Consider the following 25,705-nt stretch of genomic DNA (forward strand, 5'->3'; position numbering starts at 1 on the left):
CCCCTCTGTGGAATTGTTTTCTAATCAGAAATTAATTAACTTTTTTTGCATAATTTCATGCATCTTACTGCCTACTGAGATTTCTTCAGGCAACTCTAATCAGTTATTTGATTTTCACCCTCTTTGTCGTCTTCCCGCCCCCTCCCCCAACTCACCCAATCATTGAATCTCTATTTCTTCAAACAAAAGCAAAATATTGAGTGCTGGAAATCTGAAGTAGAAACAGAAAATTCTGGTAATTCTCAGCAGGCCAGGCAGCATCAATGGAGAGAGAAACAGTTATTGTTTCAGGTTAATGACCTTTCACACTGGAAAACTTCAGAGACGTATTGTTTATAAGCAGATAAAACGGGCGACGGTGGGAAAAGAACAAAAATGCAGAATGATCAGTGCAAGGGTGGAAGATGGGTGATAGTAAATGACAGATTTGGTTGTGCAGAGCCAAAGGGAGTGGTAATGGGACAAGAACCCAATGGTGTGCCCAGACTTGTCCTATTAAATTGGAACGAGTAGAGATAGGTGAGCAGTTAAGAATTGTCATGTTTGAGTATTTCAATTGGTAAAAGTTATGCTAATTCTTTTTGTATTTTAACTGTTCTTAAAGTTTGTTTTGAAAAAAAGCTTCTGAGGGGGGTCAATAGAATCTCACCTCAAATGAACACCTTATCCTCACACTAATGCAAAATCAAAAATGGTTGGGGTCAAGTCTAACTTAATACACCTTGGAGTTTCTGATCTGGTCCCTAACAACACTGAGTGCTGCATACAGTTCCAATTATCATTTTATAAAAGGGATATGGAGGTTTTGGAGCAGGTGCAGAGAAGATTTAACATAATACTGGAAGTACAAGGACATGCAAATCAGGAAAGGATGAACAAACTGGTACTCTGTCTTTGGAAAAAGAAAGCTCTGGGGTAACCTGATAGAGGTCTTTCAAATTATGAAAGTCTTTGATCGTGTATGATCACAGTTGAGGTATTTAAATGGGTACTTTTCATCTGCCTTCTCTAAGGAAGAGGATACTGCCCCCAAGTCGCAGTGAAGGAGGAGATATTTGAGTGGATGAGCTGGAATTTAATAGAGGAGGTATTCGGCTGGCTGCACCTAAGTTCTCAGTTATTAAGACTAGATGAGATGTGTTTGAGGGTACAGAGAGAAGTAAAAGTGGGCATTTTGGGAACACTGGAGAGAGAAGGGAACACTTCCAACGTTTCTTTACAATACCATGGTGCTGCAAAACTTTTTGGAACAACAATTTGGGACAAAATCAACTGTCACTTGGGCAAATGTAGATTAATTAAGGAAAGTCGATGTGGATTTATTGAGGGCAAATTATGTTTACCTCACTTGGTTGAGATATTTTGATGACTTAAGAGAGAGAGTTGGCGTGGGTGAGGTGTTGTACATGGACTTCCAAAAGGTGAGTGCTTATGGCGCATAATAGGCTTGTGAGCAAAGTTGAAACCTATGGATTAAAAAGGACAGTGGCAGCATGGTTATCAAGTTGGCTGAGTGATGGGAAATGCAGTGGTGAACATTTTTTCAGGCTGGAAGAGGTAGACAAATGGCATTTCCCTGGGGTTGGTATTGGGCCCGCATGTAAATTGTGGATTTACATTAATGCCTTAGACTAGTGTGTACAGTGCAGAATTTGCACATGATGCAAAATTTGGAAGAATTGTGATCGTGACAAACTTCAAGAGAATATAGACAGGTTGGTGCAAGGGAGCAGATTGGGAAAGCATAAGGCATAATGGGTCTTTGGTCTTATAATTAGAGGTGTCAGAGTACAAAAGCAACCTTATCCTCACACTAAGGCCAAAACAGACATAATTGGGGTCTAGTCTAACTTAATGTACCTTGGGGTTCCTGGTCTGGTCCCTAACAAACCGCTTAACCAGGTCGAAAATATTGTTCGATAAAGTGAAATGTGACTTCCTTCCCTATAAAGCAGATTTTTTGTCATGAATTGCCATCTCTGGTTCATGAAGCAGTTGAAAATTTGCAATTGAAGGGGATGTCACAGATTCTGCTAATACCATAACTTAAACTCCTCCAAATAATTCATATTATCTACGCCTGAAGACAAATTCCACAGGCAAAACACAAGCCAACAGTTTTGTTTATAACCGTATAGCAGTATACTTTGTGTCATTAACTAAGACTGTGATATTGGTGGAATTTGGTTACAGTTCCCCTCAAGTTTTTCCAAGATGTTTACTCTCAACTGGACTAAGTGCCAGTGCAGTCTTGATGGGTAGAATAGCCCCCTTCTGTCTGTTCTGTTCTATGATCATTTTATTTACGGTGAATGCAACAAAATTCAAATCGCCATTTAGAAAATATTCTGATTTATTTTTGTTTTTCTTGCATCCAGACTGGGTTGTCACATTGAACTCTTTTTTTTAATTTTTTCTTATTAATGGGTTGTAGGCATTTTCCGCTGGGCCAGCCCTTGAATTGGGTGGCTTGCTAGGGCATTTTAAGAGTCAACCAAATTGCTGTGGGTCTGAAGACACATGTAAGCCAGACCAGTAAGGATGGCAGATTGCCTTCCCTAAAGGACATTGGTGAATCGGGTGAGTTTTAACAACAATCAACAATGGTCATTATTAGACTTTGTGTTCAAACTTCACCATCTGCTGTGGTGTGATCTGAATCTGGGTCCCCAGAGCATTATCCTGGGTCTCCGGATTATTAGTCTAGTGACAATACCACCATGCCACTGCCCTGCACCCCCCCCCACCCCCCCCACCCCCGCACCCGATAGTTTATCTATTCACTAATAATCTTTCTTTCTAATTTCCTGCTCCCATCTATGCAATCTACTATACTTCCTAATTTAGAACCATCTGCCAACTTGGACATGAAACTCTTCCTTGTTCCAAATCATTAGTATGTCATTAACTGAGGTTCCAGTACAGATCCCGAGAAGAAACAACTGGTCACATTCCACTAATCCCCTTTTTTCTTCTTTTGTCTCCTACCACCCAATTCATTTTCCAAGTTTATTCCATGTGCTTCCATTTTTTTTGCAAGTGATACCTTGTAAAGGATGGATGTAATCAGACGAGATGCAATACAGCAGAGATTTACAAGAATGAAGAATGTAGCTTTGAGGAAAGACTGGATAGACTGTGGTAATTTTCTTTGGAACAGAAGGCTAAGGGACGATACTGTCAGAGTTGGAAATTTTGAGAGACCTCGATTAAGGTGGTTAGGAAGGAGCTGTATCTGGAGCAGAGCGATCCATAACCAGGAGGCAAAGATTTAAAGTAGTTGGTAGAATAATTTGAGGGAACCTGAGAAGGGTTTTACTTAGAGGGTGGTGGGGGCAGTTCTGTAGCTCACTGTGTGAAAGGTTGGTGTAGGCAGAAACCAACATTGCATCTTTTTTGTAAAATGAATACTTCAATATAGACTTGATGTGCTCTGACTTGTCGGCCTCCAGACCAAAAGCTGGAAAGTGGGATTTGGCTGTAAAGCTCTATGGCAACATAGAGGGGCCAGTTGGATGGGGCCTCCTTCGGTGTTGTACATTTTCTATATTTCTACGTTATTGTTCCACAACTCTTATCTATTCTGTTTCCATTATTATTGGTGTCCCTTCTTTCTGGTGCTGTGCTCGTGTCTATCACCAAAACTGTTCCACAAAAACTCTTCTGGCTTATTTTTGGCTGATTTTTGAACGTGAGTTGAATACTGAAGATGCAAAAGAAAATATTTCATTTGACTAGCTTAAATGCAAGTACATCATGGAAAATCATACTTCGGGCTCAAAATTTTCAAACATATTAACAATGGGCAAAATGTCAATTATGAGCCCAAATCTTTGGAAACATTAAAGCCAAAAATTAACTCGGGTATTATAAAACACTAATTCAGTTTACTTCATGGAATCTTGTTTAGAAACATAGAAACATAGAAAACTACAGCACAAAACAGGCCCTTCGGCCCCACAAGTTGTGCCGAACATATCCCTACCTTTTAGGCCTACCTATAGCCCTCCATCCTATTAAGTCCCATGTACTCATCCAGGAGTCTCTTAAAAGACCCGATTGAGTTTGCCTCCACCACCACTGACGGCAGCCGATTCCACTCGCCCACCACCCTCTGTGTGAAAAACTTCCCCCTAACATTTCCCCTGTACCTACCCCCCAGCACCTTAAACCTGTGTCCTCTCGTAGCAACCATTTCCACCCTGGGAAAAAGCCTCAGAGTCCACCCGATCTATGCCTCCACCAATGATAGAATTTCATGTTATGTTTCCATGTGAGGAGGTTAAGTGCAAAATTAGTTTTTTTATTCATTCGTGGGACATGTGCATTGCTGGCTGGCTGGCATTATTGCCCATCCCTAGCTGTCCTTGTTTATGTGCAATCTATGATTTTGTGTACAAGTTTATTTTGAGCAATAGAAATTTTACTTGGGCAAGAATTTGGACATGAATTTTAGTTCGGTTCATCAACAAAACTGGCAGTGAAAGTTCATATACAGTTCTTGTGTTGTCATATTTTGATTTTAGTTCTCCATTTAAAAGAAAGCGGCAGAGTAAAGTTCATGAGTGTAAGAAATGTATGGCATTAGCAACATTTTTTAGTGTATAGATGTTCATATATTTTTGGAACTTTCCAGCTGCAGGCATGTTTTTATTCATTTTTAAGCCTGAACTGAGGACCCTTTGCAGTACCTCTATCAGTTTTGTGATAACATAACTCCTAGCCTTTTAAAATCATTGTTAGCTGCAATAGTAATATTTAACATAATTGGAAGATGCTTGTATGTGGTGATTGTATGGGTATCTGTGACAAATTAGGTTCCTATCAGGCAGTGTTTTGAGGGCTATTTTTCATCGGTTCCAGATCGGAACTGCAGAATGTAGTGTAAAGCTGTCAATCCAGTCTTTGGGCTCTTTTCCTTCCCAAATTCAAATTTCCCAATTTGCTTGCTCAGAATACTACTAACCTTAGTCTGTATTGTCTATATGCAGTAGTTTATATTGCTCCCCTTGTAGATAATGCAAATTATCACACTTGGAGAAAGTAACCAGCAATTTGGAACAAATATTATTCAACTGAAATTTACTTGGGAGATAGCAAATAAAACTTGTTGCTTAAAAATAGTATATTTTTTGTTGTTTGAAATACTTCACTATTCCAGCCTGATAGGATGTGCAGCCCAGACTCCAGGTCAGAGACTTATCTGGAAACTGTAATATTCCATAGTCTATATATTAATGTTGTTTGACAACTTGCATTTATATAGCACCTTTCAAGGAGTAAAATGTCCCAAGATGATTATGTATTATATAAACCACTTCATGGGGAAAGGAACCAGTTTTTTTCCCAATTAGATAAAGTTCTTTGCTTCAGCTTTGTTACTCCTTTAAAGAACTATTTACAATTAGCAGCTTGTCATCTGTTGGAAAACCAAATTCGAATGTTAGTTGTTAAACTTTAAGTACATTGTTGCATAGCTAATTGCCTTCCTGTGAACTCTGTTATGTACTCTTAAAAATGAGCATGAATACATGGTTCCCTTGAACTTGAAAATGGAACAAAATAATTATTTTCTACTCCACCTTGTGTCTTCAGAGAGGTCAAAACGTTTCACATGCAATGAACTACTACTTGAAATGCAATGACCAGTGCTGAGGTACAACAGCTGCCCTCACAGTAAGGTCTCCACAATCACTGAAAGAAAACGGTGGGAGAAGATTTGGTGTTGAAGCCAGACAGTGTAAATATACATTGCTCAGCTGAACCTCTTAATGGGAGGAGTCCATATGTCTGGACCAGAACTTCCAGGTTGAAGTCCAATGTCAGGAGTTGTTGGCCTCAGAAGGAGCGTTCATAACACCGTTCAATTGTGGAGATGGGGTGTGTGAAGATGTGTTTTATTAAAAAAATAAAGCCCTGAATGCATCAGACCATAAGTGCAACTAAAGATGGGGATGTGGAAATGGAACACTGGGGTCAATTGGATTCAATTGTGAGATTTACTAAACCTGGTCATTATTTTGCTTAAAATCTTAGGCTATTTTAAATTTTGTATTAATATTTTCTCTATTTTTGTTTAGCAGTATTTTACCCTGCTTAATCAAACAGTTCATTTTTTTCAAATGTGATGCAGTTAGTTGCCTTTCACCTCTGGGACCTTGGTTGAAATTCAACTTCGATTGGTGGAAATCTCAAACCGATACTTCACATTTTCGATACAACTTAAACTTTAAAACCTGCAACGGAAACTGCAATTTCAGTAGCTTCAATTAACTGTCAGTCCCCTGTATGTGATTACTTAAACAGGATCTGTTACTGTGAGAGAACACTGCTAACTTGGATATAGCTCAAAAAGTTGTATAAAAGTAAACAGCATCTGCTGACAGTGATCATAGATAAATGGAGCATAAAAAGAGAGCAAAAGTTGGCAATTGCAGAGACTGAGGGGGAGCTGCTGCTTTTTGCTTTCAATGTATGTAGGAGTTGGTGGACAGCAAGACCATCCTAAGTGAGCACATCTGCATTAAATGTTTTCATCTCTAATCTCTCCGACTTTTGAGTCATTGAGCCTTGGCAGCGATCTCTCTCACAAAGCCACATTGCCTAGATTCAACACTGGACCAGCTGTGCCAGCTCAACGTTCTACAAAGTATGGGAGCAAGTGTTTGACAACAAAGGGCTCCGCAAGTCAGCAGAAGTGTACAGAGTAGTTGTCTTTTCCAAACTCCTATACCGTAGTGAGATCTGTTCTCTATCAGCAAACCAAAGGCTAGAGAAATTCTATCTCAATGTCTCAATCCTATTCTCCAGATTCAATGGGAGGACCATCGAACAAGCATTGGTGTCCTTCCTGCACAGTAAGAAGTCTCAACACCAGGTTGAAGTCCAACAGCTTTATTTGGCACTAGCTTTCGGAGTCTCGGGCTCCTTCACCTGATGAACCAATGGTCAGTATACAAGGGGAGGACTAAAAAAAAATGCTTCCAAGACACTCGGGAGATCTCCTTGAAGCATGATAGCATTGGTGTGAATGACTGGGCCAAGTGTGCTACCAGTGGTTCAAATTCATTACAACTTGTTCTTCAACCTGCATTACACTTTGAGTCACAACATTTAATGATGAAGCTAAGCTGGGCAAAGAAAGAAAAGGAAGAGAATCCTGCACTCTGGATCCTAGTACCTCGGGGACACTCTACTATTTGAGAAATGAGAGGGGGAAAGCAGGGAATTGTGATCCCATTATCCTAATATCTCTGTCGAAAAATTACTGGAGTTTATAATTTAAGAATGGAATGACTGAACGTCTTGAAAAATTTTGAGCTGATTCGGGAGTCATGCTTGACATCTAAGAAATTTTGTTTTTGAAGAGATGACTAAAGTAGTGGATGATGGCCACTATGGATGTTTTTTATGTATACTTTCAGGAGGCACTTGATGAAATATCGTCATAAGATGATGCTTCCCAAAGTTCAAACCCATGGAATTGTCGATAAATTATTGACCTGACTAGGATATTGGCCGAATAACAGGGAACAAAGTAGACTTCATGGACAGGTACTCTAATTGGCAGAATGTGACTTCTGGGTGTCCTGCAGGGATCTATCTTATGGCCTCAGCTGTTAACTTTATTACTTAACTACATTGATGGGACAGGAAGACAGGTATCTGAATTGGCCAGTGACATTAGCTGGCATTATAAACAGCTTTTTAAAAATTCATTCATGGGACATGGGAGTTGCTGGCTGGTCAGCATTTATTGCCCATCCCTAGTCGCTCAAAGACAGTTGAGAGCCAACCACATTGCTGGAAGCGTAAAATTTCAGAGATATTAATGGATTAAAAAAAACAGACGAAAGTGTGGCAAATGTGATGACACCCATGTTGGACCTGAAAAGGAGAGAAGGGTTTTTAAATGGCAGGGGGCCAAAAAACTTCGGGTTCAGCTACCAGGCTCCATAAAGAGTACTGAAAATAGTCATATCCGAGAGAATTGGAATACAAAGGGGCAGAAGATGCATTCCAACTGTACGTAGCCCTGATCAGACCACACCTTGACCACTGAGAGCAATTCTGGACACCTCTTGGGAAGGAAGTCTTGGCTGGAGTGCAGCATAGATTTACCAGAATGTTATCTGGACTCCAAGGTTAAATTACGAGTAGGACTGCATTCCAAGGAATTTAAAAGATTAATGAGTAATTTTTTTCAAAATATTGAGAACAGGAAGGGCAGATAAAGGGAAGCTCTTTCCAGTGGTTGCGAGGTCTATGATTTGGGGGAGTTGTCTCATAAATAAAATTAAGCCTTCGAGTTAAATTCGGCAACATTTCCCCACTAAAAGGGGTAGAATTTTAGAATTCTGGTTCAGCAAATGGCAATTGATGCTCGATCATAATTAAAAGTCTGAATTTAATGGTTTTGGTTAATAGAAGGTATCAAGTGATTATGGGGCCAAGGTTGAGTTTTTGGAGCAAGGTCATAGATTTGCAATGAACTCAGCTGTTGCAACAGATTTAGAACCCAAGAAGGTCATTTTGTCCATGTACAAGTCTCCTCTGTGGTGAAATGAGGTTAGATATGATCAGCTTGGTTCCTGGTCACGTGAGCACATGGTAGTGCAGCACTTTCTCTCCTCTGTAATTAGCAATTTCTCATTCAGAAAAACCACAAGATGGCTGATATTGGAAATAGTGAAACACAGTGGGGTAGTAGAATTGAAGATTTATTTAATATTGTGCGAAACCAGAATGCTTGATGTTGATGGATGTTTTAAAATACTTCTAGTCCTCAAGATTGACATTCTCATCATGGATACACTTTTCTGAAAAAGGAAAAGGAAGCAAAACAAATAGATAAAATTCAAGGCTGCTCTGTATCAAGAGAAGGATTACATATTTTTCAGACTTGCATTTCATTTCTGTCAATGGTAGTGACACTTGGTTGGTTGATCATTTGTCAGTGAGTACTTTCTGGCATGGAGTAAAACAAAGTTAGAAGGTGAGAATCCTTGTATCTCAATCTCTCGGAATGGAACACTAAAGGATAGGAGCAAGGTACCTGCTTCTGTTGTGGACGCAAAAAAAACTTGATAACTCGTGATCAGAACAAGCAACTGAAGTGAAGCAAAGGGGTGCGAGTAATGCTAATTTCATCTTTGGTAGCTTGTGGCTTGACACTGAACTGTTGAATAGTTGTGGCTCATGTAATCTACAACTATCCATATGTCACTATTTTACTTATTTTCTTCAGACTTAATGAATCAGTGGTTTGATTTAATTTGCTTGATCTCCAATCTATTTTACAGAACCTCTTTCTATAGTAATTTGTATTAATACTTAATGGTTGTATTTTGCTTCATTTCGGTCATGCTCCTTACAGGTTCCATGTACAGAAAGTCACCCGCAAAACTAATTGTACTTTACCCCTTTTCACCAGTTATTATCCAATTGATGCTTTGTTGTCGGATCCCACTTTGCATTCTCTTTATATTCTTCCAAAATAAGCAGTATTACTTTAATTTTTAAATGCAAATTTAACTTTATGCGTAACATCCAAACTGTTACTGTTCTAATACAGGTACAAGAAGACACAAGCAACACTCTCTACTGCTGGGAATAAGACCACCAGTGCCATCTCCAGTGTTGGCTCAGCTCTTTCTAGGACGCTGGGAGAAATTAAGTAAGTTTGCTTTTGACTGTTGCACTCATTTCCAGTACAGAGATAATTAATTAAACTGCATAAAGTCATGAAAGTATGTACTTTTATAACAATCGTTTCAGAATGTATTGTCAAGTCTTTGAAAGTGAGGTATTAATAATAATTTTAATTGTGTTCCTGCAGTGCAACTTGAATTATCACTAATTGTAGATTTGTGTTCTGCTGATATCTCCAAGCCTTAAACTAAAAGTGCAAAGAATTTGAATTCGATGAAGTCTGGTGAAAAACACCTTGCAGAAAAATTGAAAATTCATTTTGACTCATTGAATGATTCTCCCGCTGATAAAATCATAGCCATGTTCCTATCCAAGCTTTTCCATTTACAGCTTACACACTGGCATCAACTGGATAATTTGGAACATTGCCCAGTATGTGCTGTCCACAAAAAGCAGGACAAATCCAAACCTGACAGCCACAACCCTATCAATCTATTCTCGATCAGCAGCCGAGAAATGGAATGTACTGTGAACCATGCAATTAAGTAGCACTTGCACAGCAATAACCTACTCACCAATTATGGGTTTGGGTTCCACCAAGGCTACTTGCCTCTGATATCATTGTAGCCTTAGTTCAAACATGGAAAAAAGAGATTTTTTTGAGAGTTGAGAGTAACAGCCCTGGAATTCAAGTTAGCGTTTGACTGTGTGGCATCAAAACAAAATTTAAATCAGTGGGATTTGGGGAGAATGTTCTCTACTCGTGTAATTCATACCTAGAACAAAGGGATATGTCTTCTGTTGTTCGAAGCAAATTATTTCAGCCCAGGAGTTCTTCAGCGTAGTGTCTTAGTTCCAAACATTTTCAGCTGCTTTATCAACGATCTTCCCTCCATGCTAAGGTCAGAAGTGGAGATAAGCACTGATGTTCAGTACCATTCACAACTCCTCCGATACTGAACCAGTCCATGCATGTAACCAAGCCTGGTGGAACATTTCGAGCTCTAGTTGGGAAGGGGCAAGTAACTCAGGCCAAACAAGTACCCGTCAACTAGAGAAACCGTCTTCCTTTGATGATTAATGATTTCACCATTACTGAATCCCCCATCAACATCCTGGATGTTACCAATGACCATAAACTTAACTGGATAGCTGAGTTATAAGAACAGGTCAGAGGTTGGGAATTCTACTTCATGTAACTCACCTCTACTACCCAAAGCCTGTCTACCATCTACAAGGCACAAGTCAAAAGTGTGATAGAATACTATCTACTTGCCTGGCTGAAGGCAGCTGCAACAACAGTCAAGAAGTTAAACCCCTTCCAGGCCACAGCAGCCCAGTTGATTAGCAGCCCAGTTGATTGACAACCCAACCACCACCTTAAGCATTCACACTTTCCACCAGTGGCAGACCTTCATAGCACTGTGCACTACCTACGGGATGCGCTGCAGCATCTTGCCACGGGTCCTTTCCTAAACCTGTGACTTCTGTCACCTAGAAGAACAAAGTCAGCAGAAGCATGGGAGAAGCACCATCTGCAAGATCCCCTTCAACTCTCACATTATCCTTACTTGGAACTATATCACTGTTCCTTCAAGGTTGCTGGTTCAATATCCAAGAACTCCCTTGCATCAGTACTGTGGCTGCACCTACACTGCATGGTGGATTAAAAGGGTGGCTCACCACCGTCTCGGGGACAATTGAGGATTGAAACACACGTCTTCAGTGTTACAGCTGGGATGTTGGCAATGCCTTAGCTTTTCATGCAAGTAGTATGCTCAGCTGTTTCTTGATAACTTGTGAATCCTATTGACTGAAGACTGGAATCTGTGATGTTGGGGACCTTAGAAAGCCAGGAAGCACCTTTGACTCGGCACTTCTGGATGAGGATGGTTGCAAATAGTTTACCTTTTTGTACACATGTGCTGGGATCCACCACCAGTGAGGATGGGGATGTTTGCAGAGCTGCCGCCTCTAGTTAACTGTCCACCATTCACAAGTGCATGTGGCAGAAGCGCACAACTTTGATCTGTTTTGTCAGTTGTGGGATTGTTTTGCTTTGTCCAGAGAATGCTGCTTCTGCTATTTAGTATGCATGTACTTTTAGTATGCCTGTGGTCCTGAGTTGTAGAATCACCAGGTTGGCACCTCAGTTTTGGGTATGCCTGCTGTGCTCCCCAACACTGCTCATTGAACCAGCGATGTCATTTGACTTCATGGCACTGGTAGGGTGGGGAATATGCCCAGTCACCAAGATGCATATTGTGGTGGAATATAATTCTGAGCTGCTAATGACCCAAAGTGCCTTATGGAATGCCCAGTATTGAGCTGCTAACTGTTTCCTGAATCTATCACCTTGGATGTGATGGTGTGCAGTGCAGCACAGTGGACGATATTCTCTGAAGATGGGGGTTTTCGTTTCCACAGGACTGTGGTGATCATTGCTGTCAACACTGGAATGGACTGATACTGTGATAGGTAGATTGGTGAGGATGTGGTTAGGAAGGCTTTTCCTATGTCGTTCAGAACTTGACCAACTCAGTCAGTCCTGGTGCTATTGAGCTACTTTTGGTGAATAGATATTCACCCTGACTAGATTCACTGTTACCCCGCGTGCTTCAACATGAAGGACTGATACATCAGTCAAGGGAGGACAGAGGTGGTAAACAGCATGTGATTTCCTTGTCCATTCCTGAACTGAAACCGAGACTTGATGGGGACTGGAATCAATCTGAGGACTCCTAGAGCCACTGCCTCTTCACGGTATACCAGCATCTGGTGGGTCTGATTTGTCAGTGAGATGGAGCTAATTCAAGGGCTTGGGAATGTCAGCTGTAAGGTATGATTCACTGAGCATGACTATCAAACTGTTGCTTGACCCATCTTCCAGTTTTGGCATGTCTCCAGAGCGCTCTTCAGGACCCTACGTCAGTAGAAGGCGTGGTATGTCAGGTTCCAGTCGACTTTTCTGTTAAGTTTTGATACAATTGAGTGGCTTCCTAGGCCATTTCAGAGGACATTTAAGAGTAAACAACAACAATGAGTCTGGAGTCAGATGTAGACCAGACTGGTTAACAATGAAGTGTTGCCTTCTCTGACATAAGTAAATCTTAGTACTTGAGAACAATCTCGCCTACCATTCAACAGCACCGTCATCCCACTGTCCATTCTGGAGTTTGAGCTAATGTGTGTAAAATGTGGTTGCCTGGAAAGCCAGTTTTAATCAAAATTATCGATCTTAAAGTTTCTCCTGATCATACCATGAGTCAAATGTCAAGATCTTTTCAAAGCAGATACTATGATATAAAATGCTCAAGATAATTTGTCAACCATGGGGAGTGAAATAATTTGTCTCCAGTGGTGAGCCAAGGTTAAGATGAAACTTTATTTCGATTTATTGACATTGTGACTTAATGAGACCCTTTTAAACACTGCATTACAAAACATTGTTTTGCTGCTTTAGAAATTATTTAATGGTCAGAGCTGCTAAATGTAGCATGTGTCTAACACACAGCTTTGCATTGTTTTGTGTTCAAATTCTCCACATTTCTGACTCTTAACAACAAACTCATGTTGCTATTAAGTAGCCAAACAACTATACTGTAACTGGCTTTTTGTATGCAGATAAACTCTTAAACAATGGGTACACAATATTTTTGTGTTGAAGTGTAAACACAAGATTGGTCAAGTACAAATTTGCATCAGACAATTTAGACTAAATCATAGAATCATAGAAACCCAACAGTGCAGAAAGAGGCCATCTGGCCCATCGAGTCTGCACCGACCACAATCCCACCCAGGCCCTACCCCCATATCCCTACCAAGGGTTTGGTTGTAACTATTCATAAGCTACATTTGACCAAGATCACTTCAGACTCTCCTTTTTCTTGTATAAACTAAACATACAATCTGTCCCCATAACGAGGTACTTTTTTACATTACTGGAAAATGTATGCAAAGGTGTTTAAGCAACCATTAATACAGTGACAATGCACAAATTGCTACAGTATTGGGAAGAAGTAACTTAATGAACAGTCAATTATATCAATTCAGACTTTTTCCTGCTTTTGCTAAGCCTTGAGATTTTCCTATTAATTTTGTTTGTTTTCGCTCCTTGTTCCTCTGTTTTTTTCCAGTGGTGAAGCAACTGCGATACCATTAAGCATCTTCTCATTGTGGGCACAGTTGAGATTAAGAGCTAATGTGTGGAGGGTGCTGGTTCTGTTCTACAGTTGTTTTGATACAGCATTTGCGTCCTCCTCTTGGCACTTTTTTGTAAAATACAGCTGTTTTTAAAACCAATTTTTACTATTTCCTTACCTTTTTCCACTGCTGCACCCCAACCAAAAATAACTCAAAACAGTATGAAGGTCAAAATGTTCTTGCAGCTTTGTGAAAAAAGGTTAATTTGATTAAGTTTGTCTCTGAATCTATTCAGGTACAGATTTAAAAAAAATCTTGTTTAAAAAGAAAAAATCCACTCAAGTGAATAGAGACTATAGTTTTGTGGTTTTCTCCGCTACCCTGCATGATGATTACAGTGTGCTATTTTGCATGTGAAATCAAATTTGGATTTTTTCTGACTTTAGTTTGAAATGTATAGTTGCATGTATTGTGTGTATTCAGAACGCTCAGATTCCCTCTGATTTGCTTGAGTGGTTAAACTTGTATTCCATTTCAAGCAAATCTATATATGTCAGATACTTATGCAATATTATTTTCCCAGATAAAACGTGAAGTTTGGTTCTTAAAGGAACATTTGTATGGGTTATACTACAAAGAGTAAGATTCAGGAATTTATTCCACAAACAGTTGTGATATATTGGCCACGGCCTCGAGTGCATTGTGTACTCGAGATTAAATTTTTATTTAGTGGGAGTTATAAGGATTAATACTTGGACGTGGTTGTCAAATTTTTAGAATGTTTGGCTGCCAAATTGGTTTTCAGTGAAAAACACAATTGTCTCCCCTAGGGTTGGTAACAGTGCGACTAAAAGCTCTGCTTGGTCACAGAAGGCTACAAAGAAGCATGGACTTGGAAATTTGCAGAATATGATAGAGCATAGGAGGAGCCCATTCTGCATATTGCACTGGCTCTTTCAGAGCAATATCCAGTGAATCCCATTTCCCTGTCCTTTCCCCATGGTATTTATCCCCTTCCACCACCCTACAGACCATGTGGTAATTCTCTTTCCCCTGATTTCTCCTTTGGTTCTTTTTGCAATTACTGTAAATCTGTAGCAGCTGGTTACTTAGCACCTGCCCACACCCTTAAAAACTACTCATGATTTGAAATACCTTGATCAAATCTCTCCTCTTGTTTTTTTCTGCTGAGGAAAATAACTCTCTTCCTCTTGTGTCTCCTCGTAATTGAAGCCTCTTTATTCCTGGTGCCAGTCTGATAAATTTTCTCTGCATCCTCCCTCAACTGTGCCCAGAATCACAGAATCCTTACAGTGCAGTAGGAGCCTATTCAGCCTGTGGAGTCTTCACTGACTTTCTGACGGAGTGTTTTAACCAGGCCCTCTACCTTGCCCTATCCCCATAATCCCGCACATTCACCATGGCTAATCCATCTACACATCTTGGGACACCAAGGGGCAATTTAGCATAGCCAATCCACCTAACCTGCACATCTTTGGACTGTGGAAGGAAACCGGAGCACCTGGAGAGAACCCATGCAGATACGGGGAGAACGTGCAAACTACACAGACCGTCACTCAAGGCTTGAATTGAACCTGGGTCCCTGGTACTGTGAGGCAGCAGTGCTAACCAGTGTTTCATGAAGTTTTAGCATTAGTTTGGTTTTGTACTCTATATTGCTAACTTATCATAACACCAATGCTTGCGAAGCACTGTTCCTTTACTGTCGCTGGGTCAAAGTCCTGCAACTCCTTCCCTAACAGCACTGTAGGTGTACCAACACCACAGGGACTGTTTTTTCAGGAAACTAGCTAACCAGCTCCTTGAGAGCAGTTAAGGATGGTCAATAAATACTGGCCGAGCCAGCGACACCCACTTCCTGTAAGTAGACAAAAAAATGCTGCTGATTTCCTTCCAGTGTGATAAAGAAGTTCACTACGACTATCCATCTTCTCTCCCAAGCTAATTTTGTATCCATGAATCTCCTGTGTCTTTAAGTTATTACAATAAGAGTTTTAACACCAGGTTAAAGTCCAACAGGTTTATTTGGTAGCAAATACCATTAGCTTTCGGACCGCTGCTCCTTCGTCAGATGGAGTGGAAATGTGCTCTCAAACAGGGCACAGAAACACAAAATCAAGTTACAGAATACTGATTAGAATGCAAATCCCTACAGCCAACCAGATCTTAAAGATACAGACAATGTGGGTGGAGGGAGCATTGAGCACAGGTTAAAGAGATGTGTATTGTCTCCAGACAGGACAGCCTGCAAGTCCAGGAGGCAAGCTGTGAGGGTTACTGATAATGTGACATAAATCCAACATCCCGGTTTAGGCCGTCCTCATGTGTGCGGAACTTGGCTATCAGTTTCGGCTCAGCGACTCTGTGCTGTCGTGTGTCGCGAAGGCCGCCTTGGAGAAGGCTTACCTGAAGATCAGAGGCTGAATGCCCGTGACTTCATTCACGTGCAGTCACGGGCATTCAGCCTCTGATCTTCAGGTAAGCGTTCTCCAAGGCGGCCTTCACGACACACAGCGCAGAGTCGCTGAGCAGAAACTGATAGCCAAGTTCCACACACATGAGGACGACCTAAACCGGGATGTTGGATTTATGTCACATTATCAGTAACCCCCACAGCTTGCCTCCTGGACTTGCGGGCTGTCCTGTCTGGAGACAATACACATCTCTTTAACTTGTGCTTAATGCTCCCTCCACCCACATTGTCTGTATCTTTAAGATCTGGTTGGTTGTAGGGATTCGCATTCTAATCAGTATTCTGTAACTTGATTTTGTGTCTCTGTGCCCTGTTTGAGAGCACATTTCCACTCCATCTGACGAAGGAGCAGCGGTCCGAAAGCTAATGGTATTTGCTACCAAATAAACCTGTTGGACTTTAACTTGGTGTTAAAACTCTTAATGTGTTCACCCCAGTCCAACGCCAGCATCTCCACATCTTTAAGTTATTAACAGGTCTATTATATGGTACCTGTTGAAATGGGCTTTTGAAAGTCTGTATTCATTACTATTATTGCCCACTTCAACCCTCTTTACTTATGAAAGAAATTAAATTATGCCAACATTATTTGCTGTTAATAAACAAAAGCCCGTACTATCTTAAGCCATATTTTTCCAGAAGACAATTTTTTCTAGGGTTCTTTATCTAAATGTTTTCTTACCACTGGCTTTTGGTTGACTGTCCTGAAGTTTCAAGGTATATCCCTCTCTAAACTTTGGAGCGGGGCTATAAAATTTATGCTCCTCCAAACCTCTGTACCACTCCCGTATCTGAAGAGGATTGAACGATTCTGGCCAGAATCTTTGCAATTACCACCCTTGCTCCCCTTAATTTTGAAACCATCCCACCCAGACTGGATGGTTGTTCTGCATTGAGCACTACCAACCTTTTGTATTTTTATCTGATCCACTTTCTGTACCACATCTTACTTTGATGTGACAGCCTTTTCTATTAAGAGTTGCAAAATGCTGATTTCATGCTTCAAACATGCTCCCCACTTCCACGGGGCTTTCTTCATTTTTGTCCTTAAACAGCCCCACCCTTCAGCTACCCTTTTACTGTTTGTCAATGAAAGACATCCGGGTCCCCTTGTATGTTACCCCTCAGTTATTTTTATATATGTTCTTTGCTCAGTTTTCCTCTGTACATTTGTATTCCGTTTGTTTCTCAACTGCATTATAAATCCAATATTTATTCCTAAACTTTCTTCTCCTATTTCCCTTGTCAGTCTAAGCTCTAGTATTGTATAACCTTCCTTTCCCGTTGTGGGAATGTTTCTGATTTCTTGCCAATCTTTGCTTCCGTTCTGTATGAACCAGATTAATTTTCACATTCAGATTTTTTTCTCCCATTAATCCTTTTCTGTAACATCTCTAAACTGCTTCCTAAATGCTCCTTGCCTCGTGTTCCTGAGAACTAGATTCAGCCTTGTTTCTTTCCACTTGGTCTGAGCATTCGGATTAAGAAACTTTTGCACACATTTCAGAAAGTACTCCCCCGCTTTGTTCATGAAACTATTATGTCCTTTATCTATGTAGGATAATTTAATCAAATGGTGGAATTCTATGAACTTAAGTATGATAAATCTCTAGATAATGTTTAATGATTGACTATTTTTATATAATAAAAAACTGCAAATTCTCAATTTTACTTGAGGCCTGGAATAAAAGCGTTCTCCCATACCTGTGCATTGTCAAAATTTTGTTCAGTGGGAATTATGAGCATTAATACTTGGAGATGGTTATCAAATCCTTAACTCAATATGGCAGCTAAACGTTCTATTTTCACGAAAAACAGAATATCTGTTTCCCTTGAAGTTTATAACAGTGTTACTTAAAGCTCGATTTAGTTTTGACTGGACAGTACTTTAGAAATATGCATATAATCACTCAAGTATTCACTCCTCTCAAATTGGGTCAATGCAATGCCAGCATTGCTTTAAGTGTCCACACTTCAGAGCTGAGTATGGATACTCAGTACCAGTTGCTTCTCGTACCAGATTTATTTTGTCTATATTTTTATTTCAAACTGGAACTATGTTGGGATTTGTTTTGTGCCCGCTAAGTAATGGAAAAATAGTCGTAATTTTGGAGCAACCCTAGGCTGAGAACTTTGATTCTAATTCTCTTTTGGGTATATTTTCAATATGGCAGCCAAAAGCTTTCTGACAAATTGAGGTATGGTCCTGATATTTAAGACTTTATGAACATTAATCACTGTGAGTGATATGATTCTTTAGCTGTTTTCTGTAGTCAAGTTGGTGATGTTATTGGGCTGAATTCTATCTGTTCTAGCTGACCTATCTTTCCTTTTTTGTTATTGCCTTATTTCAGGTCTCACCCTTTTTCTCAGTCCTTTAGGTAAGATGAATGTATAGCCTTTCCTGGGGCGTAGACTCAAATCTGACATGAGCCTTTTGTATTCATAAAATGGTGATTTTTGTTTTTCCTTCACCGCTGGCTCTTGCTTTTCTAAATTAACTTGGATTTAAAGTTGCGTTCACACAATAGCTATAGCTTTGATCTGAAGTTTTATTTTCACACATGTTGCTGTTAGTACAAATTCAGTCTGATTTTGATTTGGAGCCTGACCCAACACCAGAATATAAGAACAGAAATAGGTTCTTCAGGCCCTTGGGCTTGTTCTACCAATCAGTCAGATCATGATCTCTGCCTCAATTGTATGTAACTATCTTCGATCCACATTATTTGAAATCCTTAACTAACAAGAATGTTAGTTTCAGCCATGGAAATGGAGTGGAGCAGCATCTTTTATGCTGGGGGAAGGGTGGTTGGAGGGGATTGCAGATTTCCATGCCACTTCCTGTGTAACAAGTGCCTCAGAGTTTAATTTTACATGTTCTAGCTCTAATAAGACTCTTCCACCTTCTGAATTCCCCCAGGTGAGGAAATAGCTCCCCCAGTACCCACCCTATCGAATTTTTGTGTCATTTCAAATTTCACTTTAATTCTCGATCATTTAAACTTAAGGGGCTATTTAATAAGTCTGTCCAGCCGAGTGCAGAAGATTAAGATTTCCACGGAGTTAGTCTCTCTCCACTTTCTATTAGCACTGCAGGTTTGATTCCAGTGCAAAATCTAAACAGTTTTATGTTAATGTTAAAAATGTGCAATTTATTATTTCTCTTCCTAGATATATTATCATATCCAATTTGTACTGAATCTATAGGCATCAGGTTCAGGCCAGATGATTCGAGCAGATTTGGGAGTGAGAATGCCAGTTTTGTAGAATCCCTGCAGTGCAGAAAGAGGTCATTCAGCCCTTCGAGTCTGCACCAACTCTGACAGAGTATCTTACCCAGGTGCTCTCCCCCTCTCCCCATAACCCTATACATTTCTCATGGTCAATCCACCTAACCTGCACATCTTTGGACTGTGGGGGCACCCAGTGGTAACTCTCGCAGAGACAGGGAGCATGTGCAAACTCTACACACGGTGACCCGAGGCCGGAATTGAACCCGGGTCCCTGGCGCTGAGGCAGCAGTAGTAACCACTCTGCACCGTGCTACTGTTTACTTTGCAATGCTCAGGTTCAGAGACCTGAGAACAGGTCGAGTTCCCCACGGCTGAAGTTGGGAATGTCATGGGAAATATAGTGAAGGGGAGAAATTGTGGTCTTTTTGAATATTTGTTACATTGAACCATAGCCGATAAGGCACCAATACTATTCATGTTAGAAAAGGAAATTAATTTTAAGGTTTTATTTAAAAAGCTTCCAAGTATGAAAATTTAATTTGTTCATGAGTTGCATGTTTTTCTTTTTGTAGCTTTTGATCTTGCATTTGTAAAATTGTTAGGAATGTTTGTTATAAGGAAGCGATATATGCTCATTCATTGTTTTATAACCTTACGTGCCCATTGGGCCAATATTTATTTTTGTAACTTGGGATATTTGTTCGTTTTTTAATGCTTCCAAGTAGCAGTTACTCCATCCGTCATTCAATAAGCATGCCTGCTATGAGGTAATGTATTACTACATTAACTTGATCAGAGTCTTTTTTTCCTTTTCTGTTTAGTTGCTGCGTTGTTGGTAATGCTAACCCTTTAATTACCCAAAAGTGCAGCATTTTGTTTTGTTATCAGTTTTGCTTGTATGTGTCCAAATTTAGTAGCAGTATTCCTCATGTTTTACCCTAATTTAGTTTTATGATTTGTATCAAATCTAGTTGTCAGCTAAGTAGTTGACATGTACTTGCTGAACTATCAACAACTGGGATTTAAATACCATTGGTTTACTTATCATTCAAAAATTTCTATATTTTTCATTTCAGGGAATCGCCTACCTTTAAGTCATTTGAAGAAAGCGTTGGAAATCTAAAGGTATGAAATAAAAGCAGATCTACCAGTCTAATTTTTAACTTTTGCCTTTTAATTGTAGAGCAAATTCAGCTGCATATGAACCTGGAGCAGGAGTAGGCTACTTGCCCCTTCGAACCTACTCTACCATTCAATAAGATCATGGATGATCCTGCTTATCCCCTTGTTAATCAAGGATCTATTCACCTCTGCCTAGCAACAGTCTCTGCTTCCACAGCCTTTTGAGGAAGGGTGTTCCAAAGGCGCACTAACCTTTGAGAGGAAAAAATTCTTCTCATCCCTCTTAAATGGATGACCCCTTATTTGTAAACAGTGACCCCTAGTTTTAGGTTCTCCCACAAGAGGGTACATCCTCTCCTCATCCATCCTGTCAAGACCTCTCTTGTATGTTTCAATCAAGTTACCTCTTAATCTTCTAAAATTCAGTCGATACAAGTCTGGTCTGTCCAATCTTTCCTTATAAGATAACCTGCCCATTCCTGATATCATTTTACTGAACCTTTTCTAAATTGCTTGTAATGCAGTTTACATCCTTCCTTAAATACAGAGACCACCTCTGACTTTCAAAAAGGTTTCAGATGTGACAAAACGTATATTGCTACGAGATGCAATATGAAATGAATTTTGCTATTTTTTGAGGTTTATTCTCAACTAAGAACTGATCATTGTCAAGTGGTTTTGTGAGCTATAATCAGGAATATACTCCCTAAAAAAAATCCTTGCTAGGGCGATGGATTTATAGTGACTGTATAAATCAAATTCCATTTTCAGTGAATTGGAACCCTGGAATATTTTTAAATCATCACATTCCTTCTATTACAACTGTTAATTTAAGGTGACAAAGTTCCATTTTTATTTTCCAGGATTTTTAATCAGTATTTTAGGGATTTCATTGCACAAGTTTTTCAGTGATGCTGCTCATCAGTGGATTTCATCATAGCCCTGCATGGTGCACCCATCTGTATTTGTCAAGTGCTAATTTTATATTCCGAGAGAGCCCCAGGAAATAACCTGTTAGAGACTTGTATCTGCCTTGACAAAAAATATTGCATAAAGATGTATGTTCATGATGTGGAGATGCTGGCATCAGGCTGGGGTGGGCACAGTAAGAAGTCTCAACATCAGGTTAAAGTCCAACAGGTTTATTTGGAATCACGAGCTTTCGGAGCGCTGCTCCTTCCTCAGGTGAGCCTAACCTGAGGAAGGAGCAACGCTCCGAAAGCTCGTGATTCCAAATAAACCTGTTGGATTTCAACCCGATGTTGTGAGACTATGTATGTTCATAATTTATCTATACAACGTGTTGTACATTTCACACAAATTATTTCAAAATTGTCATCCTGTCCCATCTCTAAGGAGCGTCTCCATTTTTTCTTGTCCTATTAGTTACCTATTGTGTAGTCATGCCTAGAGTGTTACACCTTCATTAGTAGATCGAATTTTCTAAGCTGTAGAGGCTTCAGTTTATACTTGTATCTGCAATGTTGCTAATGTAATCTGAGAGCATTTTGCTTTGTTTAAATTGTGTGCACACAATTTTAAAAAAAAGAAACCAGAACAACTCCATATTGGGTATTAATTAAACTTTCTCTAGATCTGCCTCTAAACAGCTTTGGAAAGGATTTGTCTGAAATACTTAAGTGGTTGAGCCACTTCTATCTAATGAGTGGTGGTGCAGTCTGGAGATCTTAGCTGTGTCTGAATTTGAAACAGGTTAGCTGAATCTGTGAACTGCTGTTTGGGATCAAATTGAAATGGTTGTAAAGGCAAATACAAGTAGAATTTTTAAATACATTGCATGGTGGCTTACACTTGTTCTCTCATTTTGAACGCTACCTGAGCTGGACTTCTTCTGGCTGTACAGCTACATTCTAGCTGGTGAACGTCAAGGAAGGGGATGGCGTACTCAGCTGAGCACCAATGTATCAAATCTTGGTAGTCCGGATTTGAAGAAGGATGTTTAATTTATACAAGTAGAAATAATGATTGGTACTCAGCAAATTTCTATGTAGGCTAAATGTTAGTCCAAGAACAACAATGATCATAATTTGTACTGAATGTTCCTTGATAAAAGAATGGAACTTTTGGTTAAAACACCAATGCTTTACTTTCTAACTTGTCTTTTTAAACAAACTTCTTCCTGAATAATTATATTCAAGGGCGACTCTATAGTTCCCATTGCGCATATTGTATGATTGATACATTCTTCTGAATAGATATTGAAATAATTTTCATTCCTGGATATGAGTTGTGAATATTTGTTTCATGAAGTAGTAACAGTTTAGTTTTTCTGTGTTTGCAGTTATTTAACAGAAAAACTTAGCCAGTATTTCTTTGAAGGAAAACAGCAAAATCAGAGGGTAAGTTAGCCAAAGGTGCACACGTTCATATTGACTAGATTAAGAGTAGTTGAGGTAGTCTATTGATTCTGATACTCCAGTATCTTCTGCCAGATAGTGTTGTATTCTAAGCAGAAATGTAAGAAAAAGTCAGACATGTATCCATTATGTTTTTGGCATCAGTTTCAGGTCATGGGGTAGACACAGCATCACTTATGTTCCTGAAAGTGCAATTGAGCAAATTGCCTACATTTGCAAGCAGTCTAGAGTTTCTGAGAATTCTAACCATCTTTATGATGATCAAAAATGTCAGTTTGAACCTTGAACAAAATTCTCAGGAATCTCTCCAGGTTTAACCTTGTTACTGTTTTGAGCTGATTCCAACTTGGGAGTCTGAATCTCTGATCAACTATTTGCTTTTCTTTGTCTTTTTTCTGCTCACTTTTATTTCTCTTCCAACATCTCTTAAAATCTTTCTTATCTAAGAGGACTAATGACAGACCTGCTTCTGCTGGTGCAGCTTGATAACAGATGGCTCGCAAATGCACCAGAGCAGTGAATCAAGATGAACCTATGATATTCAGGAATTAAGGTTAGACATAGACGTAGAACAGTACAGAACAGAACAGGCCTTTCGGCCCACGATATTGTGCCGAGCTTTATCTGAAACCAAGATCAAGCTATCCCACTCCCTATCATCCTGGTGTGCTCCATGTGCCTATCCAATAACCGCTTAAATGTTCCTGAAGTGTCTGACTTCACTTTCACTGCAGGCAGTCCATTCCGCACCCCAACCACTCTGAGTAAAGAACCTACCTCGGACATCCTTCCTATATCTCCCAGCATGAACCCTGTAGTTATGCCCCCTTGTCATAGCTCCATCCACCCGAGGAAATAGCCTTTGAACGTTCACTCTATCTATCCCCTTCATCATTTTATAACCTCTAAGTCTCCCCTCGGCCTCCTCCGCTCCAGAGAGAACAGCCCTAGCTCCCTCAACCTTTCCTCATAAGACCTACCCTCCAAACCAGGCAGCATCCTGGTAAATCTCCTTTGCACTCTTTCCAGCGCTTCCACATCCTCCTTATAGTGAGGTGACCAGAACTGCACACAATATTCCAAATGTGGTCTCACCAAGGTCCTGTACAGTTGCAGCATAACCCCACGGCTCTTAAACTCCAACCCCCTATTAATAAAAGCTAACACCCTATAGGCCTTCTTCACAGCTCAATCCACTTGAGTGGCAACCTTCAGAGATCTGTGGATATGGACCCCAAGATCTCTGTTCCTCCACAGTCTTCAGAATCCTACCTTTGACCCTGTAATCCACATTTAAAGTTGTCCTACCAAAATGAATCACCTCACATTTATCAGGGTTAAACTCCATCTGCCATTTTTCAGCCCAGCTTTGCATCCTAGCTATGTCTCTTCACAGTCTCCAACAGCCCTCCACCTCATCCACTGCTCCACCAATCTTGTTGACATCAGCAAATTTACTGATCCACCCTTCAGCCCCCTCTTCTCGGTCATTAATAAAAATCACAAAGAGCAGAGGACCAAGCACTGATCCCTGTGGCACTCCGCTAGCAACCTGCCTCCAGTCCGAAAATTTTCCATCCACCACCACTTTCTGTCTTCTATCAGATAGTCAGTTACCTATCCAATCGGCCAACTTTCCCTCTATCCCACACCACCTTGCGTTCATCATAAGCCGACCATGGGGGACCTTATCAAACGCCTTACTAAAATCCATGTATATGACATCAACTGCCCTACCTTCATCAACACACTTAGTTACCTCCTCAAAAAATTCTATCAAATTTGTGAGGCACGACTTGCCTTTCACAAATCCGTGCTGACTATCCCGGATTAATCTGCATCTTTCTAAATGGTCGTAAATCCCATCCCTAAGGACCTTTTCCATCAACTTACCAACCACCAAAGTAAGACTAACCGGCCTATAATTCCCAGGGTCATTTCTATTCCCTTTCTTAAACAGAGGAACAACATTCGCCATTCTCCAGTCCTCTGGCACCATCCCCGTGGACAGTGAGGACCCAAAGATCAAAGCCAAAGGCTCTGCAATCTCATCCCTTGCCTCCCAGAGAATCCTAGGATATATTTCATCAGGCCCAGGGGACTTATCAACCTTCAGTTTATTTAAAATTGCTAGAACATCCTCCCTCCGCACATCTACTTCCTCCAGCCTATTAGCCTGTAACACCTTCTGTTCATCAAAAACATGGCCCCTCTCCTTGGTGAACACTGGAGAAAAGTATTCATTCATCACCTCTCCTATCTCTACTGACACCATACACAAGTTCCCACTACTGTCCTTGACCGGCCCTAACCTCACCCTGGTCATTCTTTTATTCCTCACAAAGGAGTAAAAAGCCTTGGGGTTTTCCTTGATCCGACCCGCCAAGGACTTCTCATGCCCCCTTCTAGCTCTCCTAAGCCCCTTTTTCAGCTCATTCCTTGTTAACTTGTAACACTCAATTGAGCCATCTGAACCTTGTTTCCTCATCCCTACATAAGCTTCTCTCTTCCTTTTTACAAGACATTTCATCTCTTTTGTGAACCATGGTTCCCTCACTCGGCCATTTCCTCCCTGCCTGACAAGGACACACAGTATTTGTTTCTTGAAAAAGTTCCACTTTTCTATAGTGCCTTTCCCTGACAGTTTCTGTTCCCATCTTATTCCCCCTAATTCTTGCCTA

At 40.3% G+C, this 25,705-nt stretch overlaps 1 protein-coding gene across 9 annotated transcripts in view; it reads left to right on the forward strand.

Moving 5' to 3' along the window:
- tpd52l2b (tpd52 like 2b) overlaps positions 1-25,705 on the forward strand; it is a 64,494-nt gene that overhangs the window by 24,666 nt on the left and 14,123 nt on the right. For 4 of the 9 annotated variants that reach the window (XM_078236588.1, XM_078236592.1, XM_078236586.1 and 1 more), the window contains 3 exons: positions 9,575-9,676; positions 18,643-18,669; positions 20,601-20,649. In XM_078236588.1, the coding sequence (XP_078092714.1) occupies positions 9,575-9,676; positions 18,643-18,669; positions 20,601-20,649 (178 nt within the window). Of the gene's footprint in view, positions 1-9,574; positions 9,681-18,642; positions 18,670-20,600; positions 20,650-25,705 lie in introns of those variants that run through there. The other 5 variants (XM_078236589.1, XM_078236593.1, XM_078236587.1 and 2 more) reach the window with 2 other exon arrangements.

Source organism: Mustelus asterias, chromosome 20 (genome assembly GCF_964213995.1).
Source record: "Mustelus asterias chromosome 20, sMusAst1.hap1.1, whole genome shotgun sequence".
Taxonomy (NCBI): Eukaryota; Metazoa; Chordata; class Chondrichthyes; order Carcharhiniformes; family Triakidae; genus Mustelus; species Mustelus asterias.